The 13,672-nt window shown below is 40.5% G+C and overlaps 1 protein-coding gene across 1 annotated transcript in view; it reads right to left on the bottom strand.

Annotated features, from left to right (window-relative positions):
* NELL2 (neural EGFL like 2) overlaps window positions 1-13,672 on the bottom strand; it is a 242,198-nt gene that overhangs the window by 122,333 nt on the left and 106,193 nt on the right. The window contains exon 12 of the mRNA XM_084639619.1: window positions 8,616-8,744. Coding sequence (XP_084495745.1) covers window positions 8,616-8,744 — 129 coding nt within the window. The remainder of the gene's footprint in view (window positions 1-8,615; window positions 8,745-13,672) is intronic.

Genomic DNA, 13,672 nt, shown 5'->3' with positions numbered 1-13,672 from the left:
CCTACCCTCCTGTCATAAATATAAAGGGAAGGGTAAACCCCTTTAAAATCCCTCCTGGCCAGAGGAAAAATCCTCTCACCTGTAAAAGGTTAAGAAGCTAAAGGTAACCTCGCTGGCACCTGACCAAAATGACCAATGAGGAGACAAGATACTTTCAAAAGCTGGGAGGAGGGAGAAAAACAAAGGGTCTGGGTCTATCTGTATGCTGCTTTTGCCGGGGACAGAACAGGAATGGAGTCTTAGAACTTGTAGTAAGTAATCTAGCTACATATGTGTTAGATTATGATTTCTTTAAATGGCTGAGAAAAGAGCTGTGCTAAATAGAATGACTATTCCTGTCTGTGTGTCTTTTTTGTAACTTAAGGTTTTGCCCAGAGGGATTCTCTATGTTTTGAATCTAATTACCCTGTAAGGTATCTACCATCCTGATTTTACAGAGGTGATTCCTTTACTTCTATTAAAAGTCTTCTTGTAAGAAAACTGAATGCTTTTTCATTGCTCTAAGATCCAAGGGTTTGGGTCTGTGGTCACCTATGCAAATTGGTGAGGATTTTTACCAAACCTTCCCCAGGAAGTGAGGTGCAAGGGTTGGGAGGATTTGGGGGGGAAAGACGTGTCCAAACTATGTTTCCCAATAAACCCAGATAAAGTTTGGTGGTGGCAGTGGAAATCCAAGGGCAAAGGGTAAAATTAATTTGTACCTTGGGGAAGTTTTAACCTAAGCTGGTAAAAGTAAGCTTAGGAGGTTTTCATGCAGGTCCCACATCTGTACCCTAGAGTTCAGGGTGGAGATGGAACCTTGACACCTCCTGTGGAGTACGATACTTAATGTCAGTAGAACTATGCATGGTAGCAAGCACCACAGTCTTTAATAATGACTTGTAGTATTTAACATATTTAGATACCTGATTCTTTTAGGCTATTCAAATGTCTCCATTTGATTCTATCCCAGAGTTTAAAAAAAAGAGCCTGCTTTTTTCCAATCAGTTGATAGTCTAATACAGTGGTTCTCACACTTTAGCAGCCCGAGGACCCCCATTTTTAATTAAAATTTTTCACTGACCCCCAAGATGGCTTCTAATTTTCCCCAAGGGTGCTCAACCCCCACCGAGACCCAGGCCCCGCCCCCACTCTACCTCTTCACCCAAGGCCCCACCCCTGCCCTGCCTCTTCCCTCTCCACCCCTGCCCCTCCTTTTCCTGACCCCCCCCCCCCAGTGTGCTGCATCTCTGCTCCTCCCGCTCCCTCCCAGTGCCTCCTGCATGCTGCTAAACAGCGGCGTGCAGGAGGCACTGGGAAGGAGGGGAAGGAGTTGATCAGCGGGGCCGGCGGCTCTGGACATGACTCGTGGATCCCCTGGAGTACACTTGTGGACCCCCAGTGGTCCACAGAACCCAGTTTGAGAGCCACTGGTCTAATATACAGAAAGATCTGAAATTCAACCTGACAGTTTTTTGCTGTTGAATGAAGCAGTCCTGTACATCCCTACTGATCCAAGCACAGAGTTCGCTAGTGCTGGTCAGAATTTTCTGTATTGACATTTTTCAATTAAATCTTTTCTCAAAAAAAAAAAAGAGGAAAAATATTGATGAAAATGTTGCCAATATTTTCCTTTCTGCTACTCTACCATTTCTTGGGCTTTCTGAAGGAATCTGCAATTTCATACAGCTAGGAACACATGCTAAAATTATTCATTCTGACTCTTCTCAGTCTTTTAATATTGCAGTTCGCTATACAGAGTGTTTTTGTATACTTTGCATTGATTGCATGTCGAGGCACATATAAATGTTACAGATATTCTATTGCAATCAGACTTCTTCTGTCTTCTGCAGAATTGCCCCTTTATGCCACAATCCTTAAAAGTCTGTTCCTATAACTGGTTAGCATTCCAGAAATAATTAGCATTAATTACTATCTTTCACAAAATTTAATTTCTCTTTTATTTGGCTTGTCAGTAGTTAAGTAAGATGATTAATAGCATTAGATTATACAAAGTTAAAATGAGGAAATGTGTTTTTTACAACATGTTTGTATTTTACACCTTATACCCAGAATAGAAATGAGATGTAGTAACTGTTGCTTAAACTTTAAGCCAGAATGACAATGTAGAACACTAAAATGTGAGAATACTGAAGATGGTGGGAAAGACCTGATTGAGCATCCAGAGAAATAGCAGATTATAGTTTTGTTGAATGGACTATGTGAAATTATTAGGCTGTCTCACTTTCATTCTAGCTCCCATTAACAGAACACATTCACAAACCCACATTTGGGGTGACCAGATAGAAAATGTGAAAAATCGGGATGGGGTGGGAGGTAATAGGTGCCTATATAAGAAAAAGCCCCAAATATCAGGACTGTCCCTATAAAATCGGGACATCTGGTGACCCTACCCAAATTACAAAATCATTGCTACAGCTGGCAATAATTGGCACCTTTCTTGGCATTCTCACCAGATAGAAAGAAGATCTGAAGGTTTCAATGGACTTAGATATTGAACCACAACACTCCTAAGGCCTCTCTACACTGGAAAATTTCTCCATACTTATCAATGGATGTCAGCAACAGTTGCATCTGGACCAGTGCTGTAGACAATGGCAATCAGTGTTCAAACTCATTTCAGAAACTGAGGTTGAAACACGGACAGACCTAGGTTATGTCTACACTTACCGGGGATCAACACTGCGGCCATCGATCCACCGGGGGTTGATTTCGCGGTTCCAGTGAAGACCTGCTAAATCAACAGCAGATTGCTCTTCCGTCAACTCTGGTACTCCACCAGTACGAGAAGTGTAAGGTAAGTGGATGGGAGAGACACTGCAATAAGTCAATCTAAGTGACATTGACTCCAACTATGTTATTCACGTAGCTGGATTTGCGTAACTTAGGTCAACTTAACCCCAAAGTGTAGACCTGCCCTTACATGGAGCAACTAAGATCAGAAAATGTCCCTTGATATCTGGAATCAGAAGACTATATTTTCATTTAAGCCTATGTATTAATATTAAAATGGCACAAAACTTGGCTAATACAGAGTTCAGGTTGCCTTGTGCCCTTCCAGCATGTGAACAACAACTATATTTAAACCATTGAAAACCAGGAAATACAAAGTTAAAGTTCACAACACCCCAGAAATATAACCTTATCTCTGCTCCCTCCCTCACCCTGCCTCATCCCTAGCAATAGCTGCTGGGAATTGTTCAATAAGCTGTGCAACAGTTAAACTACCAGGGGAAGTGAGGGATTCTCCATCTTTTTTGGTGTCTTCAAATCAAGACTGGATGCCTTACTGAAAGAGGTTTTTGTTACTCATAACTTATTAGATTCAATACAGGAGTAACTGGACGAAATTCTCTGGCATGTGATGGAGGTAAGACTAGATGATCTAATGGTCTCTTCTGACCTTAAAAATCTATGATTGTACAATAATTAGATATGAAGTACTTTAAAAATGTGCCATTGTTTGTATTGTGTTCTACAGATTTGAATTCCAGCATTTATCTGCATGCGCTCCAGCTGCCTTCACTGTGTTAGGTATAGCTGTATTGCATGGTGGACGGATTAGCTGGAGCAGTTAGAAAGAATTGCGACTATGATATGAAGAGGTGCATGTGGACCTTGAAGGATCAAGTATTCCTCATTTCAGCACAGAGTTTTGTAGGTTGTGCTCATGGAGGTGCAGAATGGTGTCTTCTTGCCATGGGGTTTGTGAACAGTGTGGTGGCAGACATGACAGTGGTCTTCAAGGCTTAGTCGAGGGTTAGAGAAGGCAATATCTGAGAGGAATCCTCTACTTAATCTTCTGGTGAAAGAGTGGTGCTATTTAGCAAATCTGGGGTGGTTTTGAGGAAAAGGCTTAGTATTAAGTATAGGCCATATGTAGGTAGCTCGTTTGTTATGCCTGACAAAACCAAAGTTTCACTGTCGCAGAGAACATGTTAGACTTTTTCCTACAGTACTCACGTGCTCTGCAGCATCTCTGAGGGTAGAATGTTAGTATGTGTTAGCAGTGCCCCAACATACCAATAAAAGAAGGAAGAGATAAGGTTACATTGCAGAGCTGGCGTATCCGTAACTTTGCATTTCCTGGTTGTTCGAGGTATAAGTTACACCCTTTCTACATTCTGGAAGGGCATGAGGTACCACCGAGCCACCTTACCTCTCTGTTAATGAAGTTCTGGAGCATTTCATTTCCTTTTTTTAAAAAAATATAAATAATTTCTCAACGTCTTTATGTACCACAGCGCAGCTTTCCCCTTCCACTCCCTCTGGCTCCTTAGCAATGATTACCCTGGCTACAGAATGCACTGGCTGCATGTTGGTTTCTTCACTGCCCCTGCATCATTCCCCATCTGTCTGGCTGTTCAGCACAGCTCAATTCTCCCTCCTCAGAACTTCTCCCCATGAAAAGATGGGCAGCATCAGCATTGACCTTGCAGATGGAGGATCTGGGGAGAGGATACAGGAAGAGTAGAGACTAACCTGGAGTAATGTGGTCATTTTTGAAAGGGGGGGACCAGTATTGGGGGCACAGACATGGGGTGTTTTGAGGGACAGAAATAAAGCCCCTCCAACATCCCTCAATTCACATCTCTAACTCCCTCCTTTCCATCTCACTCTTCCCTGCACTGTTCCAACACCCTCCCACATTTCCAATCACTGTTCCAACCCCTTATATATTTCCTCCAACTGCTCTGAAACCGTTCTAACTTCTCTGACATTCCACCCGTCTCATCTATTGCTCTGATTGCCCCCCGCTGGTCTGAGGCCCCACACCAGCTCCACAGTCCTCCTTGCCATTCCACGCCCTTGGTAAGCCTGGAGGGGCCAGGAGGAGGTGGGCTCTGATGAGAACATGTGCCGGCTAGAGGCAGGAAGGGACAGGAGAGTGGAGATGTAGAGTCCCTACTCCAAATCTAGGCCTCATATGTGAGGACAGGGCTTTATACATCCATCTGCAGCACAGGAGGCTCAGAGAGCTGTGAAATGGCCCATTCATCTCAATGAGATATTCACAGTTGAATGACAACACCCCTTGGAGATGAATGCAGCCTGAAACAACAGCTCTGAGAGGAGTGAACTGCTCCATTCAGCTCACTGTCTTGTTCTTATTCCCATTTAGTATCCCATCTCACACAAAGGGGGGCAGGGAGAGGAGATCAGACCACCCCAGAGAGACAGCCTCACCCCCGAAGGTCCCAGCTCACAACCAGGGAATGAAGTGTCAAGGGAGGGGCTCAAATCCTCCATAGAGGGGCAAGGCCCCACAGACCCCAGCTCACACATTGTAAGTGTCCCTGCTTTCTCATTCTCTCCCTTCCCTCTTTGTGTGAGGCACATCCCCTTCCAGCCCACAAATGTTGCCCTAAGAAATGAGGCTATGAATGGGAGGCATCACTCCCTATCACATGGCCTGGCCATGACAAGGGGAGAGGGGGAAGGGGCGGTAGCTTCAAATGTGAGGGGAGAATGTGGGGCTGACAGACAACCCCATCCCTAATTTCCCTCACTGCTCCTGGAACATACACACGTCCTCCCACCTGACCTCCCAATCCTTCCCTCCCTCGCTCCTAATCCAGACCTCAGTATTATTTTCACAATACATTTTAATTAATAAAAGATGAAGTTCTATATTTCCTTTAACAAAACCAAATTCCTTGTATTGTTTCTTAATAACAATAACAAAAAATTCTCTTTCTGAAAATTATGAACTAGATTCACATGCTGACATTCCTGATTCATCATTGCTTCCTGAATGTTAAAAATAATCTTATCTTGTTTTATATTGTTCTTAGACTATCATTCCTGGCTACATTTCTTTTTACCTCAAGAATTCTAAAATCTAAAAATGGACTTGTTCTTTTCTGACTTAAGAAGCTCAATTATGTTCCATTTTTGGGACACAACGTCTAGGAACCTACTTACAGACCAGAACCTGTAACTTGTATATGAAGTATTATTTGATTTTTACAACTACAATTATTGCTATATATTATTACAAAGGCACAATAAAAAATATTAAAAAATGGTATTCAAGAAAAGCAGTCATGATACTTGAAAAATACTGATGCATTTGCAAGAAGTTGGTATGAGAAACAATGTTCATGATTTAAGTTGACTTTAAGAAACAGCTAATAACATACAATACAAAGAATTAGAGAGACAAGGTGGGTGAGGTAATATCTTTTATTTGTCTGTCTCTCCAACAGAAGTTGGTCCAATAAAAGATATTACTGCACCCACCTTTTCTCTCTAATATCCTGAGATGGACACAGACACAACTAAACTGCATATACAATTAATTTTTTTTTAAAATCACATATAGGTTATTAAGGTTGCGAAGTCAAGCACTCAAAAGCTAGGAAATACCAGACTTAAAGTTGCCTGTGGCCCTAGCTATGAAAACCTGCTGTTCCCTCATCCAAACCATTTCACTAAAGGGATCATGGATAAGGGTCTCATTTTTCACATATTGTGTGAGGAGCGACTGCTAAATATAACAGGCTCTAACTGGACTGTGTGCTGGGGAGATCCACAGAGATCAGGATTCCTTCTCTCCCTTACAGGCTGTAGAGTAGAGCAAACCATTATTAAAGTCTCAGGCCAACAGTATTCCCCACAGCTTCTGCACTGTCCTTTCAACTGGGAAATAGCTGGTGGATCCATATACAGTAACTCCTCACTTAACATTGTAGTTATGTTCCTGAAAAATGCGACTTTAAGTGAAACCATGCTAAGCAAATCCAATTTCCCCATAAGAATTAATGTAAATGGGGGGGGGGTTAAGTTCCACGGAAATTTTTTTTGCCAGACAAAAGGCATTATATACATTTTAAACAATGTTAAACAAGCAATTTAATACAGGTATATGTTTTAAACAGAGGAGGTGCCCCTGTCTTACCCCACACAGGCACAGCCCACTGGCACTAGAGATGAGGCAGGCAAAGAGGCTGAAGGTGCTGTAGGCTAGGAGAAGCATGTTGCGCAGCAGAGGCAGCTTCCCCTACTCTGCAAGCATCAGGGGTGTGGGGGGGCTCAACCCTCAGCCCGCCCACTCTCTCCAAGTCCCCATCCTTGACCCGCCTCTTCTCCCCCCACCTCCTCCCCCTTTACTTCGCATGCTGAGTCCTCGTTCCTCCCCCCTCCCTCCTGCCCGGGGCAATCAGCTGGCTTGCCGCTTTTGGGAGGCAGGGGAGGGAGGGAGAGCCTGCGCACCAAGTCCTCGCTCCTGCCTCCAAAATGCCGCAAGCCATCTGATTGCTGCGGGCAGGAGGTGGGGGGAGGAGAGGGAAGGTGCTGATCTGCAGGGTCTGCCAGTGGGCAGGAGGCGCTGTGGGGAGGAGGGGCGGGGCACAGGGAGGTTGTCAGCTGCGGAGAAAGCAGGCAACTAAACAACGTAAGAGTGGAGCATTGCACAACTTTAAACGAGCATGTTCCCTAACTGATCAGCAATGTAACAATGAAACAAAAAGTTAACTAGGACGACTTTAAGTGAGGGGTTACTGTAGTTGCAGATCCAGGACCCCAACTCCTACCTAACCTCCAAAGACTGTGTGTGTGCTATGTCCCAGCATTATTTCCTGCCTACATAAAAGGGCTATTTGGGTTATCCTACAGCCAAATCTCTGCAAGGCCATGGAGAGAGGTGCAGGACTTGCTCCTGGATGACTTAAAGCTCTACTCAAGACAATAAGTCAAAAATGCTGTGCTAGTCTTAGAGTAAACATTAAACAGAGGTCTCTGTGAAATGGAATTGCAGTCTAGTCACGCAGATTCCTATGCACATTATTAATTTTACACGTGAATAGTCCCAATAAAGTCAATGGGACTATTTATTTCATTAAAATAAAATTATATGTATTATTGTTTGCAAAGTTAAGCCAAAGGAATCAACCTCCAAATCCTTACAACCTGAGGGCCCTAATCCTACAAGCACTTATGTCTTACTTATATGACTGGTCCCACTGAAAGTTATTTATGTTGTAAGCGTTCACAGAATCAAGGCCTTCATGAGAAAGGCACAGGTGGATGGCAGGAGAGAGGGAGGCAAGATAAAAGCAGAGTGATATTTGGCACATATCTTGCTACAGCTGCGATGTTTTTATTAGAATTTTATGAGCATGTTAAAATTTGAACTATAGAAACTGCCTCTATCTGGTAAATGGGACATTGATTTTAAATCAGTGGGACTGTTAAAATAGTAAGTTTTTACACAATGTGAATAAAGGTATTAGAATCTGGTCCCTACTGTCTATTTACTATATTTTGGGGGAGGAGACTAGTGGCAAAATAAAGTCCTGATTAAAAGCTACATTAAAATGTGTACCAACTAAAAGCTATTCTAATGTGTGACTTTTAGATTATCTGATTAATGAAAAGAGAACAGATTTTGCAGTGGAAGTATTGCTTCAAATTCAAGAACTTAGCCATATTAACTTATAACTGACACAGATCAGGGATTTTTAAAAAATTCTTAATTTGAGAGATAATTATTTTAGCTGATTAAATTTGCTGCATTTAATGGTCCCATCACTTTGAAAACTTGTGAATTAATACATTCTTCATGCAGTAATCCACAGTACTTTATACAGCTGAGCACCTTCACAACGGGTTACCTTCACAGTAGGCATTGTCCTCTCGAAGGGCTCTGAAACCATCTCGGCAGCTACACACAGCCCTGTCCTCTAGGTTTCTGCAGACAGAATGCTCCATGCAGTTATGTCCTTCAGAACAAAAGTTATGGCCTGCATGAAAACAAAAGTGATAGTTAAAAATAGGCTTGAAAGGATTAGATTTTTACCACTGTCAGTAAACATCGATTTCACCATACACGCCCAAACTGATGAAAAAATATTTTCATCTATAATCATCAAAATTTACAGGCAGGCAAAGTAAGAAAAATGCAGCTTGATAACTTAGAGTCCTACTGTAATGTATATACAATGGGAGATAGTGTAGCTGGAGCAGAGCTCCCCTTAGGTAGCTTTAAGTTTTTAAATGTAGATGTCTGTCATTAAATATTTATTGTCTGACAAACACACACACACACACACACACACCCCTATAATTTCACACAACTTAAAAATTTAAAACAAAGAACTCAGAGAATGCTTAAAAATAAACATCTACATAATCTGTCAAAATTATAAAAAAAAAAAGTCAAATTCTCAAGCCTAGTTAAAATGAATCCAAAGATAAAACATCTTCTCTGTTGAATGCATTCCAATCTTTTCTCAGTTAGGCTACAGAATCCTATTCAGGAAACTATTTTTCTTAGGAGACACACAGTTTACCTTGATATTAGGAGTGTAGCATCTCAGGGGGAGTAGGATAGGCTACAGAGCCTGTCTCTCTTGGTCTCAAGTTCAACTCCAGGTCAGTGATGAAAAGAAGCTATTATCATCTGATGTCTGTTAGGTGGCATATTTAAATCTCTTTACCTTCTTTTTGTCAATGGTTATTTTTACAGGATCTTCAACTTTTTTCATTTTTCTTATTAAAGCTGTAATTTATGGACGTTGCTCAGTAACTCAGCAGCCCATTTATTAATGGGATTGCTTTCCTCCAAGCCCTTATTGTTCCCCAGGTATATTTGTAAAACCTTTCATATTCCCTGAAAGCTTCAGCTAACATTAACTTATTTTACTTTTTTGTTGCCCTTCTCTTTTCCCTTCAAGCGCTAACTGACTGAATATACTTGTATAAGTGCTACCTCTGATATTTCAGTGATGTTTTCTTTTTAATCTTATTGTTAGCAGCTCCTCTTGAAGTCACATTGGCTCTTTGTTTCTTGCATTCCTCTTTTTAAGAGAGATTTTTAATGTATTTTTAGCTTTCTCCCAAATAGCAGATTTAAATGTGTCTTCCCATTCACTCAGTAGGTTTCTTAATTTCCCAAATTTGCTTTTTTGAAATCCAGCACCACTGTATTGCTATACTTGGTGAGTCTGTTCTTTACTGTGATGAATTCAAACAGGTTATGGGTAATTTTAAGCTGCCATATAATTTTCACACACTACATCAATATTTTCTACAGTTGGGCTGCACCACTTTTTCCATCTTTTTATTAGGGTTGTCAAGAGATTAAAAAAATAAATCATGACTAATCACACTGTTAAAGAATAACAGAATACCATTTATTTAAATATATTGGATGTTTTCTACATTTTCAAATATATTGATTTCAATTACCACACAGAATACAAAGTGGACAGTGCTCACTTCATATTATTTTTATTACAAATATTTGCGCTGTAAAAAACAAAACAAATAGTATTTTTCAATTCACCTAATACAAATAATGTAGTGCGATCTCTTTATCATGAAAGTTGAACTTATAAATGTAGAATTATATACAAAAAATAATTGCACCCAAAAATAAAACAACATAAAACTTTAGAGCCTACAAGTCCACTCAGCGCTACTTCTTATTTAGCCAATTGCTCAGACAAACAAGTTTGTTTACATTTGCAGGAGATAATGCTGCCCACTTCTTGTTTTCAGTGTCACCTGAACGTGAGAACAGGCGTTAGCATGGCACTGTTGTAGCTGGCATCACAAAATATTTACATGCCAAATGCGCTAAAGATTCATATGTCCCTTCATGCTTCAACCACCATTCCAGAGGACATGCGTCCATGCTGATGATGGGTTCTGCTCAATAATGATCCAAAGCAGTGCAGACTGATGCATATTCGTTTTCATCATCTGAGTCAGATGCCACCAGCAGAAGATTGATTTCTGTAGTTTCTGTATCAGAGTGTTGCTCTTTTAAGTCTTCTGAAAGCATGCTCCACACGTCATCCCTCTCAGATTTTGGAAGGTACTTCAGATTCTTAAACCTTGGGTCGAGTGCTGTAGCTTTCTTCAGAAATCTCACATTGGTACCCTCTTTGCATTTTGTCAAATCTGCAGTGAAAGTGTTCGTAAAACGAACATGTGCCAGGTCATCATCCAAGATTGCTATAACATGAAATATATGACAGAAGGCGGGTAAAACAGATCAGGAGACATACAATTCTCTCCCAAGGAGTTCAGTCACAAGTGTAATTAACACATTTTTTTAGAATGAGTGTCATCAGCATGGAAACACGTCCTCTGGAATGGTGGCCGAAGAGTGAAGGGGCATATGAATGTTTAGCATAGCTGGCATGTAAATACCTTGCAATGCCAGCTACAAAAGTCCCATGCAAACACCTGTTCTCACTTTCAGGTGACGTAAATAAGAAGCAGGCAGCATTATGTAAACAAATGTAAATGTTAATGTAAATAAACTTGTTTGTCTTAGCGATTGACTGAATAAGAAGTAGGACTGTGTGGAATTGTAGGCTCTAAAGTTTTACATTGTGTCATTTTTGAGTGCAGTTATGTAACCAAAAAACAAAAACAAAAAAAATCTATATTTGTAAGCTGCACTTTCACGATAAAGAGGTTGCACTTCGGTACTTGTATGAGGTGAATTGAAAAATACTATTTCTTTGTTTATCATTTTGACAGTGCAAATATTTGCAATAAAAAATATAATGCGAGCACTATACACTTTGTAGTCTGTATTGAAATCAATATATTTGAAAATGTACAAAAACATCCAAAATATTTAATACATTTCAATTGGTATTCTATTGTTTAACAGTGTGATTTATCGTGATTAACTTTTTAAATCGCGATTAATTTTTTTGAGTTAATCTCGTGAGTTTTCGGAGATTAATCGACAGCTCTACTTTTTATTATTATTTTCAGTGATTTAATTGCTCTAGACTTGTTTAAAAAAATCAGTATTAGGATTAGCCAAACAGTAATCTTTCACAATTCCTTTTTCAGTTCCTGCTTCCTTGCACAAGGCTCCTATAGTACAATGAACAGAACTGATCAGGGTTCAGGAGGGACCTAGTTTGGTATGACAGGAGTGGCTGAGTAGTACAAGCTGGGGTAAGGCTGCCGCCAGGATAAACCCAAACCTGTCATTATGTAGCAAAGATCTATATGCATGCTCAATAAAGATCTCTTTCCCTACAACTCCACTTGCCTGCTTCATCATTTCTTGTTAATGAAATATCCCCCATCTTCTTCAACTTTTCAGTAATGTTTATGTTTGCATTTAAAATAGAGAAAAAATTAGAATCTGCTTTAAGGCATAGTCAGAGGTGTGGGGGTCATTGCTGTTTTGGCCTGGGGGGATGGGAGTGTCTCTGCATGCATGAGCCCAGTCTGAAGGTGTAAGAACTAGGCAGACCAGGATCAACAGTACAGGCAGAGAGAATTTTGAATTGCTGATATGATGACACTAACTTCATGTCCCTACCATGGTAACTCAGGCACACTTCTTTTAAAGTACTACAATAATACCCTCCTTGGCATGGTTTGTTGCAGTAGTGTACATGCATTTCTCAACTTCCCATTCATTTTTATTTTTTTAAAATACTACCACACTGCTATTATGTGAAACAGGAGATTCAGGAGCAAAAATCCCTACATTTTAAACAACATTAAGGGCCATTTGTTGCTCTCAGCACATTTCACAACTCCCATTGATGCTGATGGAGTGCTGTGCACATCAAGACCAGTATTTGGCCCTATAGCTGACAAATGGCAAAGGCCACCCTTTGTCCTATTTTTTTTTCTTCCTCACAGAAGTCTGAAATAAGGACAAAGTGTCAGCCTTTAGTTTTTGATTTCCTGGCTTTTATCAGTTTGTATCAGAACCTTAGCATTACAGAATAGTAAGTGTACAATTTTCCACTAATCAATAGATCGCCATAAACTACAAAGCAATATAGGAGAACATGTGCTGCAGATTAACACTGTATCAAAGTATGATTTTAAGAATAAGATCCATAGCTCATGAGAGATAAGGCTAGGATGATTCATTCAGGACTGAAAACGTTCAGAAACAAGCACTACAGCTGCCAACTATTAGATTTATTGAGCTCAGTGAGTGAAGTTTTTTGTTTGTTTTTAAGATTTCACTGTAAGTTTTTACCAGGAAAAAAAAATCCCTTTTGACTGTGATAGACTTCAAGACCTACACACACTTCTGTTAAGTTATTTTCTTCCATCTTAGTCTTATCTCTCTTCTGGATGTCATTAATCATATCATTTGTGTCTGTGTAGCGGACGACTTGCATGTCTCCAGTATTCCCCAAATCAAAATGTATATCTAACCCAAGCCAAAGACTGTGATGGCTTGTTTCCTGCCAGAACTCAGTTTATCACAGTTTAACTATTGGAGAAATAGGAACAGACTTTCTGCTTTGAAGATGCAGCTGCTCACAGCTGGGAGGGTACCAATATTACCCAGTATTATAACAGTACGTCACAGAGCCCTTGGCAGTTCCTTACATCTCTAGCCTTGCACTGAAAGTCCAGGCACATTCCATCTGTTTGGCCGATGTGTAAAAATTTGAGAAGTACAGTACACTATAATTCCCAAAGCTTTTGATTCTATATTCAGAAGGCAATCGAAAAGTGCTAAGAGGGGGAAATGATACAAATTTACTCTAATTTTCTATAAATCTGCAAAGCACATGTCCACCGCAGAAGGGCCCTTAGGGATGTGTGTGTGCGCGCGTGCATGCATAAATGAAGCACTTTAAAATGGTGACATCAATCATGTATAATCCCTTAGGATTTCTCTTTTGTATGTAATACATGAATGCTGCTGGCCCCATTCAGC

The sequence above is a fragment of the Lepidochelys olivacea genome (assembly GCF_965140295.1).
Source record: "Lepidochelys olivacea isolate rLepOli2 genome assembly, chromosome: 1".
NCBI classification, from domain to species: Eukaryota; Metazoa; Chordata; order Testudines; family Cheloniidae; genus Lepidochelys; species Lepidochelys olivacea.
This window is presented reverse-complemented; position numbering and strand designations above follow the sequence as displayed.